The sequence below is a fragment of the Musa acuminata genome, chromosome BXJ3-9 (assembly GCF_036884655.1).
Source record: "Musa acuminata AAA Group cultivar baxijiao chromosome BXJ3-9, Cavendish_Baxijiao_AAA, whole genome shotgun sequence".
NCBI classification, from domain to species: Eukaryota; Viridiplantae; Streptophyta; class Magnoliopsida; order Zingiberales; family Musaceae; genus Musa; species Musa acuminata.
The window spans coordinates 16,330,179-16,353,036 of NC_088357.1; the positions used below are offsets into that span (position 1 = coordinate 16,330,179).

At 39.7% G+C, this 22,858-nt stretch overlaps 1 protein-coding gene across 5 annotated transcripts; it reads left to right on the forward strand.

Annotated features, from left to right (window-relative positions):
- Nucleotides 1-28: 28 nt before the first annotated feature.
- On the forward strand, nt 29-22,525 carry LOC135648357 (putative pentatricopeptide repeat-containing protein At5g09950). Of its 5 annotated transcripts, none has more exons than XM_065165991.1 (3): nt 29-3,573; nt 21,698-22,177; nt 22,243-22,525. In XM_065165991.1, exon 1 carries the CDS (start codon nt 125-127, stop codon nt 3,449-3,451), a length of 3,327 nt encoding a protein of 1,108 aa, XP_065022063.1. In that variant the 5' UTR covers nt 29-124; the 3' UTR covers nt 3,452-3,573; nt 21,698-22,177; nt 22,243-22,525. The 5 variants fall into 5 exon arrangements, with proteins under 5 accessions (XP_065022063.1, XP_065022062.1, XP_065022060.1 ...); XM_065165990.1 differs by having other exon boundaries at nt 21,698-21,775; nt 21,871-22,525; XM_065165988.1 differs by having other exon boundaries at nt 21,698-21,775; nt 21,911-22,525.
- Nucleotides 22,526-22,858: the final 333 nt, after the last annotated feature.

The window sequence follows — 22,858 nt, forward strand, 5'->3', positions numbered from 1 at the left end:
CGCGGGCTCTTTCAGAAATTGGAGTCTAAAAGTAGGAGCCCTGTTTTCGCTCTGCTTGCTGTTCATTGGTGGAGAACGCTTAGGGGAACAACGGGCTGGTGTTCCGTGAACAGTTTCTGAGCACATGATCTTTTGCCCCGCCGATTATGCTTCTCTTCCGCGGTGCAAGGCTTTGATCGACTCTTGTTGGATCCCGCTGCTGATGAACCACCGATTCGTGCGTCGACTCACTTCGTCCGCGCTCCATTCTCGCATCTTCTCTTCTAATCCTCCATTTTTCCGTTTCAACCCGTTCCCGACTCCTAATGTCATCCTTCCCAAAGCTCGCGTGAAGTCCCGGCTTCTTACTCCAATCCCACTGGATGAACTCCTCGCGCAGCACCGAAGGACTCGCCGCGGCCTCCTCGCCCCGACGTCCTCTAGGACGTCCGCGCAGGGACCTGGCGACAAGCACGACTTGGCTTATGAGGTGTTCCCGCGACTCTTACGACAAGCACGTCTGTACATGGACTCCTGCGACGCGCAAAGCCTCCACCTTGAGCTGATCAAGAGAGGCTTCGCTGGAGACTTGTTCTTCTCAAACAATTTGATCAATCTCTATGCAAAAGCTGGCGACTTGTCGTACGCTCGTGAGTTGTTCGATCAAATGCAGGAGAGGAACGTGGTTTCTTGGACTTGCTTGATCACTGGACACGCCCAGAACGGGTTCCTTGATGAGGCATGCAGATTGTTCCGCATGATGATTCGGTCTGGGCTTGAGCCCACTCGCTTCACTTTTGGGAGTGTCCTCCGAGCATGTCAGGACTCAGGTCCTGATCGGTTGTTTCTTGGAACCCAAATACATGGGCTGGTCTCTAAAACATGGCATTCGACAAACACAACGGTGTGTAATGCGCTGATTTCAATGTATGGTGGTTGTCGTTTGGATTCCACATGGGATGCCCAGCGAGTGTTTGATTGGACACCAGCCAAGCATTTCATTACGTGGAACTCGATCATCTCCGTGCACTCACAGAGAGGGGACACCATCTCTGCCTTTGAGCTGTTTTCAGGAATGCAAACCGGACGTATAGGATGTTGTTTGAGACCCAATGAAGCCACTTATGGCAGCTTGATAACTGCAACTTACTCTTGTTCTAATGGTGGATGTATTCTTGAGCAAGTGCTTGCGAATGTTTTTAAGTCTGGTTTCTCAAAAGATATCTATGTGGGTAGTGCACTAGTTAGTGCATTTTCTCGGTTTGGATTGCTCGACAGAGCTAAGGAAATATTTGAACAAATGGATGAGAAAAATGCTATTTCTATGAATGGATTAATGGTGGGTCTCTTCAAGCAGAACCTTGGAGAAGCAGCAGTGGAGGTGTTCAGAGAAACAAGAGGTTCAGTAATAATAAATAGTGATTCTTATGTGGTATTGCTGAGTGCGATCTCTGAATTCTCAAAGTCAGAGGAAGGAAGAAAAAAGGGAATGGAGGTTCATGGTCATGCTATTAGGACCGGTCTGATAGCCTCAAGCATAGCGATTGGGAATGGGCTGGTTAACGTGTATGCAAAGTGTGGTGCAGTTGATGATGCTGCTAAGGTGTTTGACCACTTGAATGTGAAGGATCAGATTTCATGGAATACCATGATCTCTGGTTTTGATCAGAATGGGTTTTCTAAAGAGTCATTGTCAAGCTTTCGTCTGATGCTAAGAAATGATATCCAACCTTCCAATTATGCAATCATTAGTACATTGAGTTCATGTGCAAACTTGAGGCTTTTAAGCACAGGTGTACAGGTCCACTGCATTGGAACTAAATTAGGACTTGATATGGATGTTTCTGTTTCAAATTCACTTCTCACAATGTATGGAGCATGTGGTAGGATGTCTGACTGCCGGAGACTTTTCAGCTATATGACTAAGTATGACCAGGTCTCCTGGAACAGTATGATTGGAGCATTGGCCAGCAATAAGGTATTCCTGACTGAGTCATTGAGGATTTTCTTAGATATGACACGAAGAGGGTGGTACCCAAACAAAGTAACAATCATAAATGTTTTTACTGCTGTGTCTGCACTATCAGATATAGTAATGTGCAGGCAAGTTCACAATCTAGTGCTAAAACATGGAATGTCTGGAGACATTGTTCTGGAGAATGCTCTCCTTTCAAGCTATGCAAAGTCTGGTGAGATGGATTCTTGTGAGTGTCTCTTCCGTAAAATGGCTGATAGGAGGAATGAGGTGTCATGGAATTCAATGATTTCTGGATATATTCAAAATGGACTTATGCAGAAGGCCATGGATTTTGTTTGGTTCATGATACACAATGGACCAAAAATGGATGGTTTCACTTTTGCCACTGTTCTAAGTGCTTGTGCATCCATAGCAGCACTAGATAGTGGGATGGAAATACATGCCTTTGGAATAAGGTCTCATTTGGAAACTGATGTAGTAGTGGGCAGTGCACTGGTTGATATGTATGCTAAGTGTGGAAGAATTGATTATGCTTCAAGGGTTTTTGAGTCCATGAATTCGAGAAATGAATTCTCATGGAATTCCATGATTTCTGGCTATGCTAGGCATGGGAATGGAGATAAGGCTTTAGAGGTCTTTAGGAAAATGCAACAATGGGGTCAGGAACCAGATCTTGTCACCTTTGTTGGTGTTTTATCTGCCTGCAGTCATGCGGGATTGGTGGAAGAAGGGTTAAAGTATTTTGAATCTATGAAGAACCATGGCTTAGTTCCTCAGACGGAGCACTATTCATGCGTGATAGACATTCTAGGCCGAACAGGTAAGCTCAATGAAATGGAGGACTTCATTAAAAGAATGCCTGTGAGGCCAAATAATCTGATATGGAGAACTGTGTTAGTTGCTTGTCGCAGATCAAAAGATGGTGCTAAGAGTGGCATATGGAAACAAGCATGTGAGATGCTTTTGGAGTTGGAACCTGAAAATCCGGTAAATTACGTGCTCATTTCTAGCATGTATGCATCTAGAGGGAGGTGGGAAGATGTAGCAAAAACTCGAACAGCTATGAGGACATTACCAGTTAAGAAAGAAGCAGGTCGCAGTTGGGTCACTTCACATGATGGACTTCATGTTTTCGTTGCTGGAGACAGATCACATCCAAACACTGAAGAGATTTATGCTGAGCTACATGTTCTGATTCAGAAGATTAGGGATGCAGGTTATGTTCCTCAAGCAGAGTTCACTTTATATGATATAGATATGGAGACAAAAGAAGAGTTGTTAAGTTATCACAGTGAGAAGCTCGCAGTTGCTTTCGTCCTCACTCGCTCTTGCAGAGTCCCTATACGTATTATGAAGAACCTTCGGGTATGTGGGGATTGCCACTCAGCGTTCTGCTACATTTCTAAGATTGTTGGACGAAAAATCACTTTACGAGATTGCAACAGGTTTCATCATTTTGAGAATGGTAAATGTTCATGCGGAGACTTTTGGTAGCGAGTTAACCCACTATTGTTTTGGATGTTTGCATCCTCCTTCCAGCAATTTCTGCAGCTTCTCAATCCTGAGCTATTTCACATCTTTTGCCATCACCACTTCCTCTAGTTCTCCATAGCAAGGTGCCCTTATAAAACAATTCTTTGATTAGATTTAAAACTTCTTTTTCTCTCAATTTCTAGGGTTTTGGAGCATATGTTCTTAGTAATGGGTTTTAGTAGGATTAGAGGTTCTTTCTCATATTCTTATGATGCTCCTTCTCTCTAGGTGTTTATTTTGGTAAAACAAGATCATCCTTTTTTTTTTCTTGGATGGGATTTTGGTTTCATGTGATTTTGAAAATAATGTTATTCCCAATTTGATTTTTACTATTTCAATGAAAGGAGATGGAAACTTGATATGTGCCTGGGACAAGGATTGTAGTATCATCATTGTATAAAGGCATTCTAATAGCTTTATGGCACCAAATGATTTTGGCTCAGTTGGCATGCCATTGTGTCATGGAACAAACTAAAAGTTGGCCTAGCCATATGTTGGTGCCTGCATCATGGGTTGAGATGGCATGTGCTAATTCTTTCTGGCATGCTACCTCTAATCTATGTCGACACAAGGTAATCCTTGCCCTTGGATTGTTTTGTGTCTTCTGAAATGAGAATGTCTTGTAAACACAAAAGAATATTTTTTTTCTCATTCATACTTTTTTCTATATATAAAGGAAGACATATATAGGCTGATTACAAACTGTACAACTAAGGAAATTGATTGTATATCATTCCAATCTATTTCCTATAATATAGGCTGATTTGATCTTGATTGAGTGGCCTAAAATAGGGAATAGATTCTCTTAATTATGAGATTATAAAATCCCTTAATTATGAGATCAGAATCTCTTAATTATAGGATTTTCTACACTCCCCCTCAAGCTAGCTCGAAGTTGTCAATCATTCCCAACTTGCTAGTTAAATCCTCATAAGAAGATCTTTGAGGCTCTTTGGTAAGAATGTCTGCTAGTTGCTTCTGGCATGCAAATAATTCCTTTCTCAATTTTCTCCTTTATGAAATGTTGATTTACTTCTGCTTTGTTCAATCATGGTGCACTGGATTGTGAGCAATGTTGATAGCAGCCTTATTGTCACAGTAGTGTCATAGGAGTTCCAATGGGTATTTGTAATTCTTTTAGAAGCATTTTTAGTTATAAGAGTTCATAAATACCTTATGCTACTACTCTAAACTTGGCTTCAGCAGTGCTTCAAGAAATAGCTTTTTGTTTCTTACTCCTCCAAGTCACCAAATTACCTCCACTAATTGGACAATATCCTAAAGTTGATCTCATATCAGTGAAGACCTCAATTCTCATATGATTATCCTTTTTGAATAACAATCCCTTGCTCAAAATCCATTTCAGATATCTAAGAATCCTATATACTACCTCTTAGTGTTCTTCTCTTCATGTTGTGAATATAAATTGACTCACTTCACTCACTGTAAATGTCTAGTCTAGGCGAGTATGAGATAGGTAAATCAATTTACTAGCTAAACTCTGATATCTAACTGTATCTACTGTGGCTCTTTAAGAGGGATATCCTCATTTGTGATTGAGATATATTAGAGTATCCATAGGTTTCACCAAACATCCCTGTTTCTTTTAGAAGGTTTAGGGTGTATTTCTTTTATGAAATAAATATCCTGTTCTTTGATCTCGTTATCTTCATGCTCAAGAAATATCTTAGCTGGCCAAGATATTTAATTTCAAGCTCTTTGGTTACGATATGCTTCAATTTCTCTAGTTCTGAGATATCATTGTCTGTTAGGATAATATTGTACACATTAAATATAAGAATAGCAATGTCTCCCTTATTAGAGTGTTTATAGAATATTGTATGGTCTGAGTGACTTTGAGGGTAACCATGGCCACGAATTGACCTCATGAATATCTCAAATCATGCACATGGTGATTACTTGAGACTATAAAGAGATATTCTCAGCTTGCACACCTTATTCGAGATATACAGATTCTCAAAACTGAGTGGTATATCCATATATACCTCTTCACCCAGTTCTCCATTAAGGCATTTTTCACAACTAATTGATGTAAAGGTTATTCAAAATTAGTTACAAGAGATAACAATACTCAAGTAATATTTAGTTTTATAACTGGAGCAAATGTTTCTTGGTAGTCAATACCATATATTTGAGTGAATCATTTTGTAACTAATTTGGCTTTATATCTTTTAATAGAACCATATGCCTTGTATATAACAGTAGACACACATTTGCATCCCACTGGATTTCTCTCCTTTTGCAAATGCACCAAGCTACAAGTATGATTCTTTTGAAGAGCTCTCATCTCCTCCATAACTCTCTCTTCATTCTAGAATTAATAGAGCATCCTGTATCTTTTTTTAAATTTCTAAACTAGACAAGTGAGTTGTAAAAGCCTTAAAGGTTGAAGACAATCTATGATAAGACACATATTTAGATATATGATGCATCATACAAGGTCTAATTCCTTTTTCAATGGCAATGAGAACATCAAGATTCAAGGAAGGAATAGGGTTACGTGTGTTTGGAACTTTGGATCTGTTATCGGTTCAGACTCTGTGGTACTCAAGAGGGTGAACATCAACCTTTTCTAAATTTCACTGTCTTGAATACACATGTAGCTTAGGTGCAATAACAATGACATCTTTCTTTAAAGTAGGCTGTCTAATAGTATGTTGTGGTGCCGGAGATTTAGGTTCAGGAGTATTAATAGGACTAGTTAGTTGTTGGTTAGATAGGTTTAGTAAAGTGAAAGTAGGAGATGAATCTGATAAGAAAATAGGGATTGATAGAGACGTTCCCGAACACAATATTCCTAGTTAGAATTCTCCCTTGAAGAGGAGTCTTTTGAAAATATATTTGGTTTTCAAAGAATGTGACATCTATAGTGACAAATACTTTTTTTGATATAGTATCATAACATTTGTAACCCTTCTGAGCCAAGGAGTAGCCAATGAACACACTTTAATACACAATGTTCAAGTTTATTTCGATGGTGGTTATGAATATAGACAAAAGCAATGCACTCAAATACCTTTAGTGGAAGAGAGTTAAACGGTTCTACATGTGGATAAATGGTAGATAAACAATCAAGAGGTGTTTAGAAATTAAATAGTCTGGTAGTTATCCAATTAATCAAATAAAAAGTAGTAAGAATGATATCTCCCCAAAGATATTCAGGAACATAAGTGGCAAATGAGAGAAAGCGTGTTATTTCAAGTAGGTGTCTATTTTTTCGTTCTGCAATACCATTTTGTTGGGAGCTATTAACACATGAAGTTGGTGAATTATTCTATAATCTAACAAGTAGGAATCGAGAACACTAGAATAGTATTAAAGTATTCTCTACTATTATGAGTTCTAGAAACTTGTATTTTTGCTTGGAATTGATTTTGGATCATAATATAAAGGTTCTTAAAAGTTTTTTTAGCATCAAAATTTTCTTTTAAGAGGTAGACCCAACATACTCTTGTATGATCATTAATAAATAAATATATATATAATATAAAAGTTAAAAAATAAAAAAAAGGTGACATCGTCGAGGCGACGTCACCTTGTTTCTTCTCCCCGCGAACTTCTCCCCGTGCAGATGAGGAGAAGTCACTGACGACACCGAGGCTTCTCCCCACGTGGATGAGGAGAAGTCGTTGACGACACCGAGGCCTCGTCGCCTCATAGGAGGAGGAGGCGACATCTCATCTGGGCGTTCGGCGAGGGAGGGCGACGACGGATCGGGATCGTCAAGGGAGAGCAGGGCCGGATCTCCAAGTTCTCCCTTTTCTTCTCCTTCTCCCTCTTCTTCCTTCTCCCTCGGCTAATATCGCTCATAGCAGGTGGCGACGGTCAAAATCGACCGTCACCGATCGATTTCGTATGGTAACGGGGCGAAAACAACCCCAATCGACGGTACGACCTAGTAGCGGGCGGTCCGCGTACCGGTCTGCTAGCGGACCAATACGTACCGCCCGGTACATGTGGTATCATTCGAAATTAAAAACCTTGATCTTCAAGCTAATAAATTCCTTCACTCTTTTTAGCATGGCCAATGATCCTCTTGTTGAATCTCGGATTTTGATGATGAAATCAATTAATGAGTTTACGATCTAATCTGCGTTTTGAGTGACGCAAGACTAACTTCGATAAAAAAAAGCAAATCGATTAAAGCAAGAGGAATTGGACGTTGGGCCAGAGTGGAACATGTTAGAAGATTGAACGTCGAGCCGGAGGATCGGTCGACGTATCAGCAGAAGGCTTCGTGACATGAGTTTGGGCATTGGGTCAAAAGGATCGGACATTGCGCCAAGAAGATCGGATGTTGCGGAGGTCAATATGCTGATTGGGCAATACCTCACAAGAGAGGACGATGCGTCGAAAGGATCGGACGAAGTATCGAATGAACCAATTACATGCCGGACAACATAAGATTCATGCTTGTAATCGTGTGTGTTTATATCTAGTTAGTTAGGTCTAATTGAGTTGGTTTTAGGTGTAACCATGTCAACTTGATTATAGACCAATTTGGCCTAAATTAGGGCTAAATTGGGCCTGTTGTTTGGCTTATTCAATGTCTTGTAGTAGGGTCTGGCGGTGGTACCGCCTAGACACAGTCTTTAAGACTGTGTTAGGCAGTGGTACTGCTAGACTAGGTGATGGTACCGCCCAAACACAATCTCCCAGACTGTGTCAGGCAATGGTACCACCAGTGTCAGGGTGTCAGGCAGTAGTACCGCTAGACTGGGTGATGGTACCGCCCAATGTCAGAAAGTACTAGCGGTGGTACCGGTAGTACCCCGAAATCTCGGGGATTCAAATTTTTGGCTCCAATTTTTAAAGTCATTTGGGGTCTATAAATACCCCAATCTTTTCTGCTTGAGGAAGCACGAAAAGCAGAACAAAACTTTATGATTCTAAGGTTGCAATCCTTATTAAAAAGTTGAGTTCCCTCCTTCATATCCTAAACCTATGAAGAGGAGAAAGAATTGTAAGGGTAGTTGATCTTCGCTCGTTGGAAAGAAGATCGGTAGTGGAAGCCAGTGGCCTCAAGTGAAGAGGAATCGAGAGTGGATGTAGGTCACAACGATCGAACCACTATAAATCTGGTTTGTATTTCTGTTTTGCTTTTTATTGTCATTGATATTGCTTTAATTGCTTATTGCATTTGTTCTAAGTAAAGCACACCTTTAACATTTCCAACACGGTTCTTTCATCGAATGAAAATTTTCGAATCGTTGAGGTTTTTATCGAAGCACTAATTTATCCCCCCTCTTAGTGTCATTTACGATCCTAACAGTCGGTATCAGAGCCACGTTTCTCTTTATTTGGTTTAACACCCAAGAGAGATGGCTTTTTCGAGCTTTCAAGATGGTCATTCTATCGTTCGTCCTCCTATGTTCAATGGGACGGACTACACATATTGGAAAACTCGTATACGGATTTTCTTGCTTTCTATGAACTTCGATTTATGGAATATCGTTGAAAATGGTTTTGAAAAGTCTTCCAAACTAATGAATGAATGTAATGATTTGGAGAAGAGGACTTTTTCTTTGAAACGCTAAAGCGTGAATGCTTTATTTTGTGCTTTAGATAAAAATGAGTTTAATTGTATTTCGATTTGTGAAATTGCACATGACATTTGGCACACACTCGAAATCACACATGAAGGCACGAGTAGAGTTAAAGATTCTAAAATTAATCTTTTAATGCATGATTTTGAATTGTTTCGAATAAAGCCAAGCGAAACCATTATTGACATGTACACCCGTTTTACGGATGTCATCAATGGTTTAAAAGCTCTTGGCAAATGTTTTTCAAATTTTAAACTTGTTAATAAAGTTTTATGATCACTTTCTAAAAATTGGGATTCGAAAGTAACTGCAATACAAGAGGCAAAGGACCTAAATAACTTTCCGCTTGAAGAACTTATCGGGTCTTTAATGACCTATGAACTGACGTGTATAGAACTTGATGAACTTGAGAACAACCTTCCAAAGAATAGGAAGGATTTGACACTTAGAATAAATGAAGACCACTCGAGCGAAAGCTCAAGTGATGATGACTTTGAACTCCTTACAAGTAAATTTAAAAGGTTCATAAAACAAGAATCGAAAAATAAAAATAAACTTAAAAAGGACAAAACAACTTGCTATGAATGCAATCAGTCAAGGCACTTCAAAAGCGAATGTCCGCAAGTGAAGAAGAAGCTACAAAAGAAGAAGAAAGCACTCAAGGTGACTTGAGACGATTCGAGTGCATCCGAAGATAAGGAGCAAACCGACAAAAAAGAGGTGGCGAACTACAGCCTGGTGGCTTTTGACAATAAGGTAAGTGACTCAACCAAAACCCCTTTACTATGAAATTACTTGATGCATTTCATGAGTTGTTTTTAATTTAGTATATAAAATACCAAAAAAAAAGGGGGGGGGATCATGCTTCTCTTTCTTGTGGGTTTGAAAAAAATGATCATGATAATTGCATATTTTATGATAAAGGAATAAAATGCTAGATTTAAATCTAATGCTTATACATCTAATAAGATTAATCCTATGAACGTTTTAAGAAACAATAACGTGTATCTTTATGATTTTCGTATTACTTTTCGATTTTAAACGATGATGTATGGCTTTTGTATGGAAAACTAGAGCATGAAATCAATCACAAAATTTGGAACTAAAAGAACTTTAGCTACTTTTAATCTTATAGGAATCAATCTACGTTACTTTCAATAAATTTTCCGAATAAAAGAAAAGTGATTTTGATGATGATTTTGGATTTGATAATTTGTTTTCATATTTATCTAGACACTTGATTTATTCAACATAAGATGTATTTTATATGAATCACTTCGTTCTCGTATGATTTTATCTTCTGAGAGAAGATTTATCCAAACGAATCTTGATTCTTGACATTAATGATTTGAGATTTATTTTATATGAATCAAGATCTCTTATTTGATCTCCTATGATTCTATTCACTATTTACTAAAGAGAATATCATTTTCGAAATTCATGACTTAAGATTTCTATTACTATTTGATCTCCTAAGATTTCTTTTTGATTATTTAAGATGATATTTATTAAAATGAATCATGTCTTTTAGTATTCATATGTTCTTTGATATTATCTTTTATGACATGATTTTTATTATGAATAATTCCTTTGTATTTATGGTTGTAAACCTTATGTTACGAGTTAAGCATTGATGTAAAGAGAAATGAATTGCACCATTATATAATTCCCCTCTTTTTCTTTCTTGTTTACAATGACAAAGGGAGAAAGAAAATCGCTAGCATCTCAAGAGATTGATAAATCTATTTATGTCATTTTGAATATCTTGAAAGTGATTTTGATGATTTGACGATTTGAATTTGAATGAGTTATTAATTCAAATCATGATATTGGTTTCTCGGAATTATAACTTGATATTTTCTTTATATGAATTAAGATCGTTTACTATGATTCTTCTTTTCGCTATTTAATTTATCCAAATGAATAATAATTTTTCTCTTGATTTTTTTTTTATATTTGATTCATAACTTAAAAGTTATTTTAATATTCCCTTGTATTTATGAAGTGTATATCTCATCATCAAATTAATTTTTCTTTATATTTTTCATGTGATGATTTGATAATTGATATAAAGGGAAATAAACTACAATATTATATTTTTCCCTTATATTTGATAATAACAAAGGGAGAGAAAGTATTGCTAGCTTACACATTTCAAGGAGAAAACTTGCTAGCTTACATGTTCTAAAATGATGTGAAATTTGCTAGCTTGCATGTTGTAAAATAATGTAAAATTTGCTAGCTTGTATGATGTAAAACTTGCTAAAATTGTTAGCTTGCTCATCTTAAAAGACAAGCAAAGTTTGCTAGCTTATACATTTCAAAAAGATGCAAAAACAGGCTATCTTGCATATCTCAAAAGATGCAAAAATTTTGCTAACTTTTATATGTGAAAAAATTGTTAGTTTGCATGTTCAAAATTTACTATCTTACTAGCTTGCATATCTACAAACTTGTTAGTTGCACTTCTCCTTTTTTTGATGAAAAAAGGGGAGAAGGTATGATAATAATCATGCATATTAAGCCTAAAATAATGAGTTAAAATTATGTATGATAATTTGGAATTATGCACATGTAATGATGATTTTAAAAATATGCATAATGAATTGGTATTATGCATGCAATGCTCATGATTTGAAGATGCATGCAATGATGTGATTAATTGGGTCTTTTAATATCCATGATGCATGCAATGATGAAATAGTCATGATTTTCTGAATTCAAAGTTTCTATCAATATAGCATATTGATAGGGGGAGTTTGGTTTAAACTCCGTCATCAATTGGTTATCATCATAAAAAAGGGGAGATTGTTGAATCTTAAATTTTGATGATGAAATCAATTGATGAGTTTACGATGCGTTTTGAGTGACGCAGGACTAAACTAGATTAGAAAAGGAAAATCGATTAAAGTAGGAGGAATCAGACGTTGGGTCGGAGTGGAACATGTCAAAAGATTGGATGTCGAGCTGGAGGATCGGTCGACGTATCGCCAGAAGGTTTCGTTCCATGAGTTCGGGTATCGGGCCAAAAGGATCGAACATTGCACCAAGGAGATCGGATGTTGCAAAGGTCAACATGCCAATTGGGTAATACGCCGCAAGAGAGGACGATGTGCCGAATAAACCAACAACATGCCAGACAACATAGGATTCATGCTTGTAATCGTGTGTGTCTAGATCGAGTTAATTATGTCTAATTAAGTTGGTTTTAGGTATAACCATGCCAACTTAATTAGGGGTCAATTGGGCCTGTTGTTTGGCCCATTCAGTATCTTGTAGTAAGGTCTGGCGGTGGTACTGCCCAGACATAGTCTTCAAGATTGTGTCTGGCTGTAGTACCGCCAGACTGGGCGGTGGTATCGCCCAAACACAATCTCCCAGACTGTTAGGCGGTGGTACCGCCAGATTGAGATACGATAATGAGACTGATTCGCCTTTAAATACAAACCCTAAATAATCCCGGTCATAGGTTACTCAAGAGGGACATCGAGATAACCAGATATACTGGTGTACTATATACTTGTCTATATGATAGAGGCGGCTTGTCTCATAGCTACTCGTGTAGGGACACTAGGGATACAGTGCAGGTGCTCATTAAAGAATGAGTTTACTAATTGATCCGCTCATGAAATGCTGGATGATTGATGATGTCTTATTGTCAAACAATGATGGATACTAGGGACACAAGGGCACTAAATGCGGGAGGGAGCAACACCCATGTTATGTCGCCACAAAACTTGAGAGCACTTGAGCCTCATTGCTACGGGGGTACTAGGGACGCAAACAAGCTCGAGAATTTCTTGTTTGATATGGAGCAATGTTTTTGAGCTACAAGACCTGATTCTGAAGATACCAAAGTTTCGATAGTAACCATGTATATGAATGAGGATGTAAAAATTTGATGGCAAACCCGTTAAGAAGAGATCCAATAAGGTCAGTGTCGAGTGGACACATGGAAGGACTTGAAGTGGGAGTTAAGAACGCAGTTCCTACCCGAGAATACATAGTTCGTTGCAAGGAGGAAGCTGAGACAACTCCACCAAAGTACTTTCATTCGACACTACGTGAAGCGATTTTCCTTACTAATGCTAGATATACAGGACATGTCCGAAAAGGATAAGCTGTTCAGCTTCCTCGATGACCTAAAGTCATGGGCACAATAGAAACTGCATCGAAGGAATGTCACTGATATGATCGGGGCGAATACGGCCATTGAAAGGCTCACTGTCTTTTTTTCCTCAAAGGACTAGGGAAAAAGAAACAGCCTTTAGGAAATCGCCCACCGAAATATTCTCGAGGGAAGGAGTTCAGGGGCGAACAGAGGAAGAAGAGTTCCCACAAAGGGTCTAACTCAAAAGGTAAGGCCCCAAAACTTAGCAGATGCTTCTTGTACGGAGGACTACACATAGTGAGAGAGTGCCCACAAAAACAAGCACTCAACGTCTTAACAGCTTCAATCCACCCTCTCAAATTGGACAAGGGCAAGGTCGTCGCTCTTAGTTCGAGTAGTTTGGAATGCAGCAGTGATGATGAAGAGTTGCAAGGACCCCGGATGGGAGCAATGCGTTTATTAAATGCTTTGCAGGGTCAAGTGGGGGAGAACATAAAGGCAAAGGCACATAAAGCATGGAGTAGCGAGCTAATGTACGTGGACATCAAGCTCAATAACCAAACAACCCGTGCAATTGTGGACACGGGTGCTACCCACGACTTTATTGTTGATCGAGAAGCAAATCGACTTAGGCTGATCTTGGAGAAGAACCCAAGTCGGAAGAAGGCAGTGAACTTGGAGGCCAAACGGATCTCCGAGCTGGCAAAGGGAGCCCCCATCAAGATCAGAACATGGAGCGGGAACACAAACATGATGGCGGTGCCACTAGACGACTTCCAAGTGATTTTCGGAATGGAGTTCATGCATGCGACGAAGTTGGTGCCAATGTTGTTCCTAAACTCCCTATATCTTATGGGAGGTGACGACCCCTGTGTGGTTCCCTTCTCTCGGAGAGAAACCAAGGACCCCCAACAAATATTGGTATTATAACTGAAGAAAGGGGTACGAAAGTAGAATTAACCTTCATGGTCGCTGTGAAGCTAGAGCCACTCGATGGGGAGGCCCTTCATGAACCTGATGTAGTGGCGAACGTTCTGAAGGAGTTCACAAATGTTATGCCACCCACGTTACTGAAAACTCTATAGCCATGTAGAAGCGTGGATCATCATATTGAGTTTGAGCCGAGAGTGAAGCCTCCAACAAGACCACCATACTACATGTCCCTTCCAAAGTTGGCAGAGCTCAGAAAGCAAATAGACGAACTGCTAAGCGGTGGTCTCATCCACAATTCCAAAACATTATTTGGAGCTCCAGTTCTCTTCCAAAAGAAACAAGATAGGAACCTTCGACTATGGGCCGACTATCGAGCCCTTAACAAGGTGACAGTGAAGAATAAGTATCCCATCTTGCTTATCACGAACTTATTTGACCAACTGGGCAAAGCAAAGTATTTCTCCAAACTCGACCTTCGGTCGGGGTACTAGCATATGTGCATTGCTGAAGGCGACGAAGCGAAGACTACCTATGTGACCAGGTATGGAGCGTTTGAGTTCTTAGTGATGCCTTTCGGCTTAACCAATGCTCAGGCCACATTCTGCACTCTTATGAATCAACTATTCAATGAGTATTTGGACAAGTTTGTGGTCGTATACTTGGACGATATCGTCGTTTATAGCCAAATGCTCGAGGAGCATATTGAGCACCTTTAGACAATTTTCAAGGTTCTCAGGGAGAATACTGTTAGAACCCTTGCAGATTCTAAACTTGGGGTTGATCTCTTTAGGGGATCGGCCTCCTTGGAACTCTATAGGGGTTCCTCCCTCCAAGTTGCTGCTCAAAGGCTGCAGAAAAGATTCATCTATTGCTTATGAAAAGAGAAGTAATACATGGCTATTTATAGGGCTTCTAAACCCTAACTCCTAATAGGACTCCTACTTAAGACTCTTACTTCTAACCAACTCCTAATAGGACTCATAGTCAAGACTCCTATTCCCTTACAACTCCTAATTCTTCTCTAAGAAAACACCTCCTACATGAATGCCCCTCTCAATTAGGACTCTCCTAGCTAGAGTCCTAACAGAATGTCCCTCTCAATTAGGACTCTCCTAGCTAGAGTCCTAACAGTTTTACATGGATGTCCCTCTCAATTAGGACTCTCCAAGCTAGAGTCCTAACAGACCCGCCAAATCAGCCTTGTCCTCGAGGCTGATGATTCATGAATTCTGGGAATTTGATCTTCAAGTCGTCATAGTTCTCCCAAGTAGCATCTTCTATTGGTAGGTTCGCCCACTGTATTAGAACTTCATTAGTGGGTCGTCGTCGTCGAGTCACGATCCATCGATCAATAATGACACTTCGCTGGGTCTGGAGTTCTCTTTGGGTAGTCATATTTGGTGGGTGGCTTTGGGCTGTCTCCAAGCACCTATTTACAACTGTCTCGCCGTCGATTTGTGGGTGATATGCCATACTCCTTTTCAATTTAGTACACTGCATATAGAATAACTTGGTCTAAAATCTACTCGTGAAGATGCAAGTAGAATTTATCATAAGCACAATGCGTCCCTTATAGTGTAATTCTTTTGAGTCCCAATTGTAATGAGCCACGGAGCTTGGTGCTTCCTCCAATTTTTTTATAATCTTACTAGTCTCTGAATCTTCCTGCCATTCCATCTTAATATCTTTAAGAAAGTTGCTGGTCGGAAGTGAAATAGCTGAAACTTCAGCTTGCTCGGGTAGCTGCGAAAGCGCATCTGCAAGAACATTCTCTTTCCCCTTTTTGTAAGTTATTTCATAATCAAATCTAAGAAGTTTTGTTACCCATTTTTGCTGCTCAGGGGATGATATCTTTCGCTCCAAAAAGTACTCGAGGCTTTTATGATCGGTTTTAATTTGAAATCGTCGACCAATCAAGTAGGGTCTCCACCTCGTTGCTGCGCGCACAATGGCGAGCAACTCCTTATCATATGTTGACTTATTTTGATGGGAGGGAGATAATGCCTTGTTAGTGTATACGAGTGATCGACCATCTTGCATGAGAATGACTCCAATTCTGACTCCAGATGTGTCGGCCTCAATAACGAAGGGTTGGTTGAAATCTGGTAGTGTTAGCGCCGGCGTCATCGTTATGGCTGCCTTAAGTTTGTCGAAGGCAGTGGAGGCTCTGTCCGACCATTGGAAGACATCTTTTTCCAGTAAGGAAGTAAGTGGTGCACTGATCTCTCCATAGTTTTTCACGAACTTACGGTAGTAGCCTGTTAAACCCAAAAAGCCATGTAGCAATTTTATGTTCCTCGGGGTAGGCCAGTTTTGCATTGCTTCAATTTTGAAGGGGTCCACCATCACACCTTCCTCTGATATGATATGCCCAAGATATTTCACCTTTTGTTGAAGAAAGTAAAAATTCGTAGTGGCCGTTGTGTGTTCGAAAGGCGATTTTCGGTATGACTTCTTCATACACTCGTATTTGATAATACCCGGATCGAAGGTCCAGCTTTGCAAAGATTTATGCTCCCTTTCATCTAGCAATTCATCTGCTATTGGAATAAGGTATTTGTTCTTGATGGTTATGCCATTGAGAGCTCGGTAATCAACGCATATTCGCCATGTTTCGTCCTTCTTGTGTACAAGTAGCACCGAAGAAAAGTAGAGGTTGCAACTTGGCCGAATAACTCCTGTTTCAAGCATCTCTTTTAAAATCCTTTCTATTTCATCATTCTGGAGATGTGGATACCGACATGGCTGAGCATTTACTGGAGATTTGACTGGAAAAATCATTATACAATGATCATGCCGACGAGTAAGAGGTAGGTTGTGCGGCTCGTCAAATATATCTGAAAATTCAGCAAGCAAAGGAAATAGGTTTGGAACTTCAAATTCTATTGGCTCTCCTTTAATTTGCTGCTCAAGTTGTACCAAAAAGCCCCTGCATGCTTTATGCAAAACCTTCTCCATTTGATGTGTGCAAATCATCATTACGTCGCCCTCACGTTTCCCATGCAGTATCACCTGTTTCTCCTTACTGTAAAATTTTATAAATAGTTGCATAAAATTCCAAGAAATATCACCTAATGTCATCAACCATTTAATTCTGAGTATGGCCTCATGATCATCAAGAGGGAGGAGGAAGAAATATGCAATTATCTCTTGGTCCTGCAGCAATAGTTTCACTTGCGGGCACCTATGATCACACTTCAAAATCCGTCCGTTGGCGACCTTAACGACAAACCTGCTGCAATTCTCAATAGGTAAGTTCATATGAACAGCAACCTTACTGTTTAGGAAGTTATTAGTGCTGCCCGTGTCGATGAGAACAGTGATCAGTTGTTGTTTGAGAAGGCCTCCAACTTTCATCGTTCGCGGGTTTGAGTAGCCAGCTAGTGTATGTACCGTAACTTCGGTCGGTTGTGGCTCTTCTTCTGCATCTTCTTCTTCATGTTCAAGGCTCTTTTTTGGATGTTCAATGACCTCTTCTTCTATCGGTTCAATCATAAGAAGTCCCCCTTTACTACAGCGATACTCACGACTCCACGGCTCGTCACAATGCCAACATAACCCCTTCGCATATCGCTCCCGAAGCTCTTCTCTTATTAAACTCTTTGGTGTAGGGACTTGGTCGATAGTAGGGGGGGCTAAGGGCTTCAATATTACTGGTTGAGGAGTGACCCTAGTCCTCCGAGATTCATGGTTCAATTGCTCCTCTTGATGTCGTGCGAAAGAGATGGCTGCCATAAGCGTATACGGTTGTCGCGCTTTAACTTCTCCTCGGATCTCCGGCTTTAAGCCCTCAATAAAGGTTCTCAATAGCTGTTTTTGAGACCAATCATGAGTTTGATTAGATAACCTTTCAAACCTGGTTTGGTACTCCTGAATGGTGGAGGTTTGTCGGATCTTTGCTAGTTGTCCGTCAATATTCTCGTAATCGATTGGTCTGAAGCGAATCAGTAGTTCTTCTTTGAATTGTCGCCATGAAAGGACTCCATAAGTATGTTCAAACCAGTCAAACCACTGTATAGCATCCCCTTCAAGATGTATAGCTGCAATTTTCACCATAGATGCATCCGCGGTTTTGTGGTACTGAAAATATCGCTCCGCGCGCGAGATCTAACCAATCGGGTCTCCTTCTTCCCATCTAGGGAAGTCCACTCTCATGCATGGATAGTTGGGTTCAGTCATAGAGCCTCCCCTCCCTTGGAAGTCATCTCTTCGGGCTTGGTGTGATTGGGCAAAGCTCTCTCCTTGATATGATTTCTTCGGGCTTAGTGGTCGGCCCAATCTGAGTTCAGTAAAGAGCGTCCGAATCTTATCCTCCATTCGCGCCTCCAAGGCTTCGAATTTAGCATTGATTGCCTCCTTAGATGCCATAGTATATGCCCCCAAATCTATGATGTTAAGATCTCTCTTTTGTTGTTGGGTTAAAGGCATGTATAGGTTGAGAGAAGTGATGGTTGAAAGGGTTGGTGTATTGGTTGGATGTAGGCTACGGTTTAGGCTTATTTTGTGGCTATTTTGGGTGCAGTTTGAGGGTGTGGTTTGGCAGAGTTTTAGGGCTGTGGATGAAAGTTTTGGATCTGTGGTAGATGGTAGCAAAGGTTTGACAGAAATAAGTGGAAGTTGCAGCAAGTATGTGTTGTCTTGTAAGAGCAGAATTGTCGTCGAAGAAACAACGGTTTCTCGACGTAATTTCCATCAAAAACTTGAGAGAATTGTGGAGAAAATTGATAGCAAAATCATAGTTTATATGACAGCAAGGATATATAATTTAATCAAGAAAATTTCGACAGTATAACAGCAAGGAAATTGGTGCAAGTTGTGATAGCAGAATTCTCGTCGAGAAATTTCAGCGGGCTACGACGAAAATTTGCAGCAACACAAAATCATTTTTTTGAGATGAATTTTTTTATATATCAATCTTAGATGGAAGACAATATGATCTATGAAGTGTATAAGAAATTTCATTCAAAAAAGATTGTAAATAGATGGGTTAAGGCAACAATATGCGGCTGAAATTTTCTGCAGCACAGAATTTTAAGTATAGCAGATTGGACGTAAAAGATCAGTGGTTTATATTGAGAATTTTTTGATGAAACCAAAGGGAATTCCACTGTTAGGAAGTGTCAAAGCTATCATAAAAAATTCGTAGAGATTTGGATAGAAACAACGTAGTATCAAGATCAAACAAGCATTGCTATGCGGCTGAAATTTTACAGTGCAGATTTTCAAGTATAGCAGATTAGACGTAAAATATCAATGGTTTATATTGAGAATTTTTTAACAAAACCAAAGGAAATCTGCTGTTAGGAAATGTTAAAGATGTCATAAAAATTTCATAGAGATTTGGATAGAAAAAACACAATAGCAAGATCAAACAGATGGTGCTATACGGTTGGAATTCTGCAATATATCTTTCATCGTAGAGATCAAAAATTTGTGACGAAAAGTTTATGCAGCAATATAGGAACAATTTTTTTGGGATTTTTGAATAAGGATAACTAAATTGCAGCAGCAGTAAGGTAGAAAACCAGAACCTGTTGCAATTCACGGGGAGATCAAAGGATGATCCGCGGGGGTGGTGATGACAGCGGGATTTGGCAACGATCTCTTAAGCAATTATGGGAATTGCTTTGGGCGGTTGTGGAGGGTTGATGGATGGCTGTGGAAGGGCAGCGAGACGCCAAGAACGCTGCTCTGATACCAGGTGATAGAACCCTTGCAGATTCTAAACTTGGGGTTGATCTCTTTAGGGGATCGGCCTCCTTGGAACTCTATAGGGGTTCCTCCCTCCAAATTGCTGTTCAAAGGCTGCAGAAAAGATTCATCTATTGCTTATGAAAAGAGAAGTAATACATGGCTATTTATAGGGCTTCTAAACCCTAACTCCTAATAGGACTCCTACTTAAGACTCTTACTTCTAACCAACTCCTAATAGGACTCCTAGTCAAGACTCCTATTCCCTTACAACTCCTAATTCTTCTCTAAGAAAACACCTCCTACATGAATGTCCCTCTCAATTAGGACTCTCCTAGCTAGAGTCCTAACAGAATGTCCCTCTCAATTAGGACTCTCCTAGCTAGAGTCCTAACAGTTTTACATGGATGTCCCTCTCAATTAGGACTCTTCAAGCTAGAGTCCTAACAAATACTTTGTTCGTGAAAAGGGAGAAGTGATGGTTTCATTATGATGGACAAATCACAAGTGCAAGCTATTGCAGAATGGCGAATTCCAAAGAAGGTGTTGGAGTTGAGATCCTTCCTTAGTTTCATTAACTACTATTGGTGCTTCATAGTTGGGTATTTAAAGCGCGCAGCTCCACTGACGAAGTTGCTGAAGGAGTAGTCTTGGAGATGGTCCGACAAATGTGAAGCAGCATTTCAAGATCTAAAGGCTGCTGTGTTAGAAGAATCGGTGCTCAAATTGTTAAACTATGGAGAGCCCTTTAAACTCCATACAAATGCTTCAAACTTCGCTATTAGGGGAATACTCGTGCAGGAGGGTCACCGGATGGCCTACGAGAGCTGCAAGCTCAACAAGATCAAGCGGCGATATCCAGTGCACGAGAAGGAGATGATAGCAGTGGTCCACTGTTTATGAGTTTGGCGGCACTACCTTCTCGAATTGCGATTTATGTTAAGGACGGACAATATCTCTTTGAGTTACTTCCAAACTCAAAAGAAACTCTCCCCAAAGCAAGCACGATGGCAAGACTTTATGGCCGAGTTTGATATGGTAATGGAGTATAAGTCCGGAAGAGCAAATGTCGTGGCCTATACATTGAGCTGGAAAGTGGAGTGGGTGAATGTCATGCAGTTGGAGGGCGGAGGCCAAGTGAATCAGTTGCACTCCAACTTCCTTTCTAGGATCAAGGATGGACTGCACAGTGATCCTCAGGTAGTAACCCTGATGCAACTAATCAAAGAAGACAAGGCACGACGATTTTAGGTCCAGGAGGGACTCGTTTACACAAAAGGGAATAGGGTTTATCTTCCTCGAGTGGACAATTTGAGGCATAAACTCTTGAGATAGTGTCACGATTCCCTTTGGGCTAGACATCTGGGCATTCACAGAACATTGGCTCCCTTGGAGAGGGTCTTCTACTAGCCGAAGATGGAGACTGATGTGGAGGAATATGTTCGAACGTGCCTTATTTGCCAACAAGATAAGGTGGAGCAACGAAAGCCGATGAGACTTTTGAAGCCATTGCCCATACCAGAAAAGTCGTGGGAGAGTATTTTCTTGGACTTCATATCAAGCTTGCCGACAGTACGAGGACTCGGATCGATACTCGTGGTGGTCGATGAAGAATATGATAAAGTATTAAAAAATTCTGCACAATATCATAGATATTGAAAACCTTTGCTTGGGCATCATGCTTTCTGTTGGTGCAATGTATGGAGCTGCATGGCAACCTCTGAATGACATGATATCATGGGGTGCCAAAGTTATGTCCACAGAAATGGTGCCCTGACATGCACTTTCAAGTTTCAACCAATGTCATTGCTGTCTGCATCTCTGACTAAAGAACTTCCTATTGTTCCTGTGCAGCCTTTTTTCTTTTTGTGTTTCAGTGTGATCTGTTTAATTTTGATGGTGCAGGTGGTATGTTTGAACCATGATGTTTGATGATATAAACTGCTGGGTATTAAGGTTGCTGCTATATTAATGGTGCACGTGGTATGTTTGAACCATGATGTTTTATGATATAAACTGCTGGGTATTAAGGTTGCTGCTATATTAAGTCTGATTCATCTTCTTTTTCATGATTTGAGAATTGATCTGCCTGACAATAATACTTCATGATCTCATCAGTTCAAGAAAGAACAAATCAAGGAAGAGGTTACTAGAAAGAAAAACTTTTATATATGGCAATTCCAAGATGCTGCAACGGATTGGCTTCTCCAATACCAAATTGTATGCGAGCAAATGAATGTGAGCCCTTTGGAGAAGGTGAGCAGTTTTCACAGCGAGGGCCAAGCAAGCAAAGAGCGAAGCACAATCTCAGGAAGATGGATTGGATGGCTGATCAAGAGGTAGGCAGATAAAGAGCCCAGAAGACTTGATGCAGCAAAGAGAAAGGTAAAAATAGTTGACACAGGGAGCTTGTGAATTTTATGGTTCAAATTCTTCTGACAGACTTACAGGACAGTTTCAGGTAAATGATTTACGCAATAAGCAAGATTTTCCTCTCAGAACAAGTCCATATTATAGAGTTGCATAAATTGTATATTTTCATTCGAGTTGCATCTCTATGGATTTGTGGGCAAAGTTATTGTAATTGTAGTTATAGAGTTCTCATGTTCAAAAGGTAAAAGTTAAAGAGACAAGCTTCAAAGTCTTCGGTGTGATTTGTAAAACTACAGCAAGCAGCTTTGTCAACGGAACAGATTCTTCACGAATGCGAAAAGCTGGTTTGTTTGGTTATTATTTCTTTTTCTGTTATTGTTCATAAGCTCTTTATTTGATGAGGAAACCTTTTATCTTTTACTTTGCTGAGGAACTTGAACTCAGAGCGGGTGTTAACATCAATTTTAGTTGACATCAATTTTAGCTCTTTGTGATTTTAATCACGAACCACTTAAAACTCTTATGATTTATTCATATTTAAAATAACTCATAAATTTTAAAAAATCATAGCATATAAGTTCTTCCTATCAAATTTGAATTAACAAACGTTAGAATTTATTTATTTGACATACTGATTCATAATAAATCATTAACATAATAATATGTATAATTTAAATTAAAAAAATTAAAATC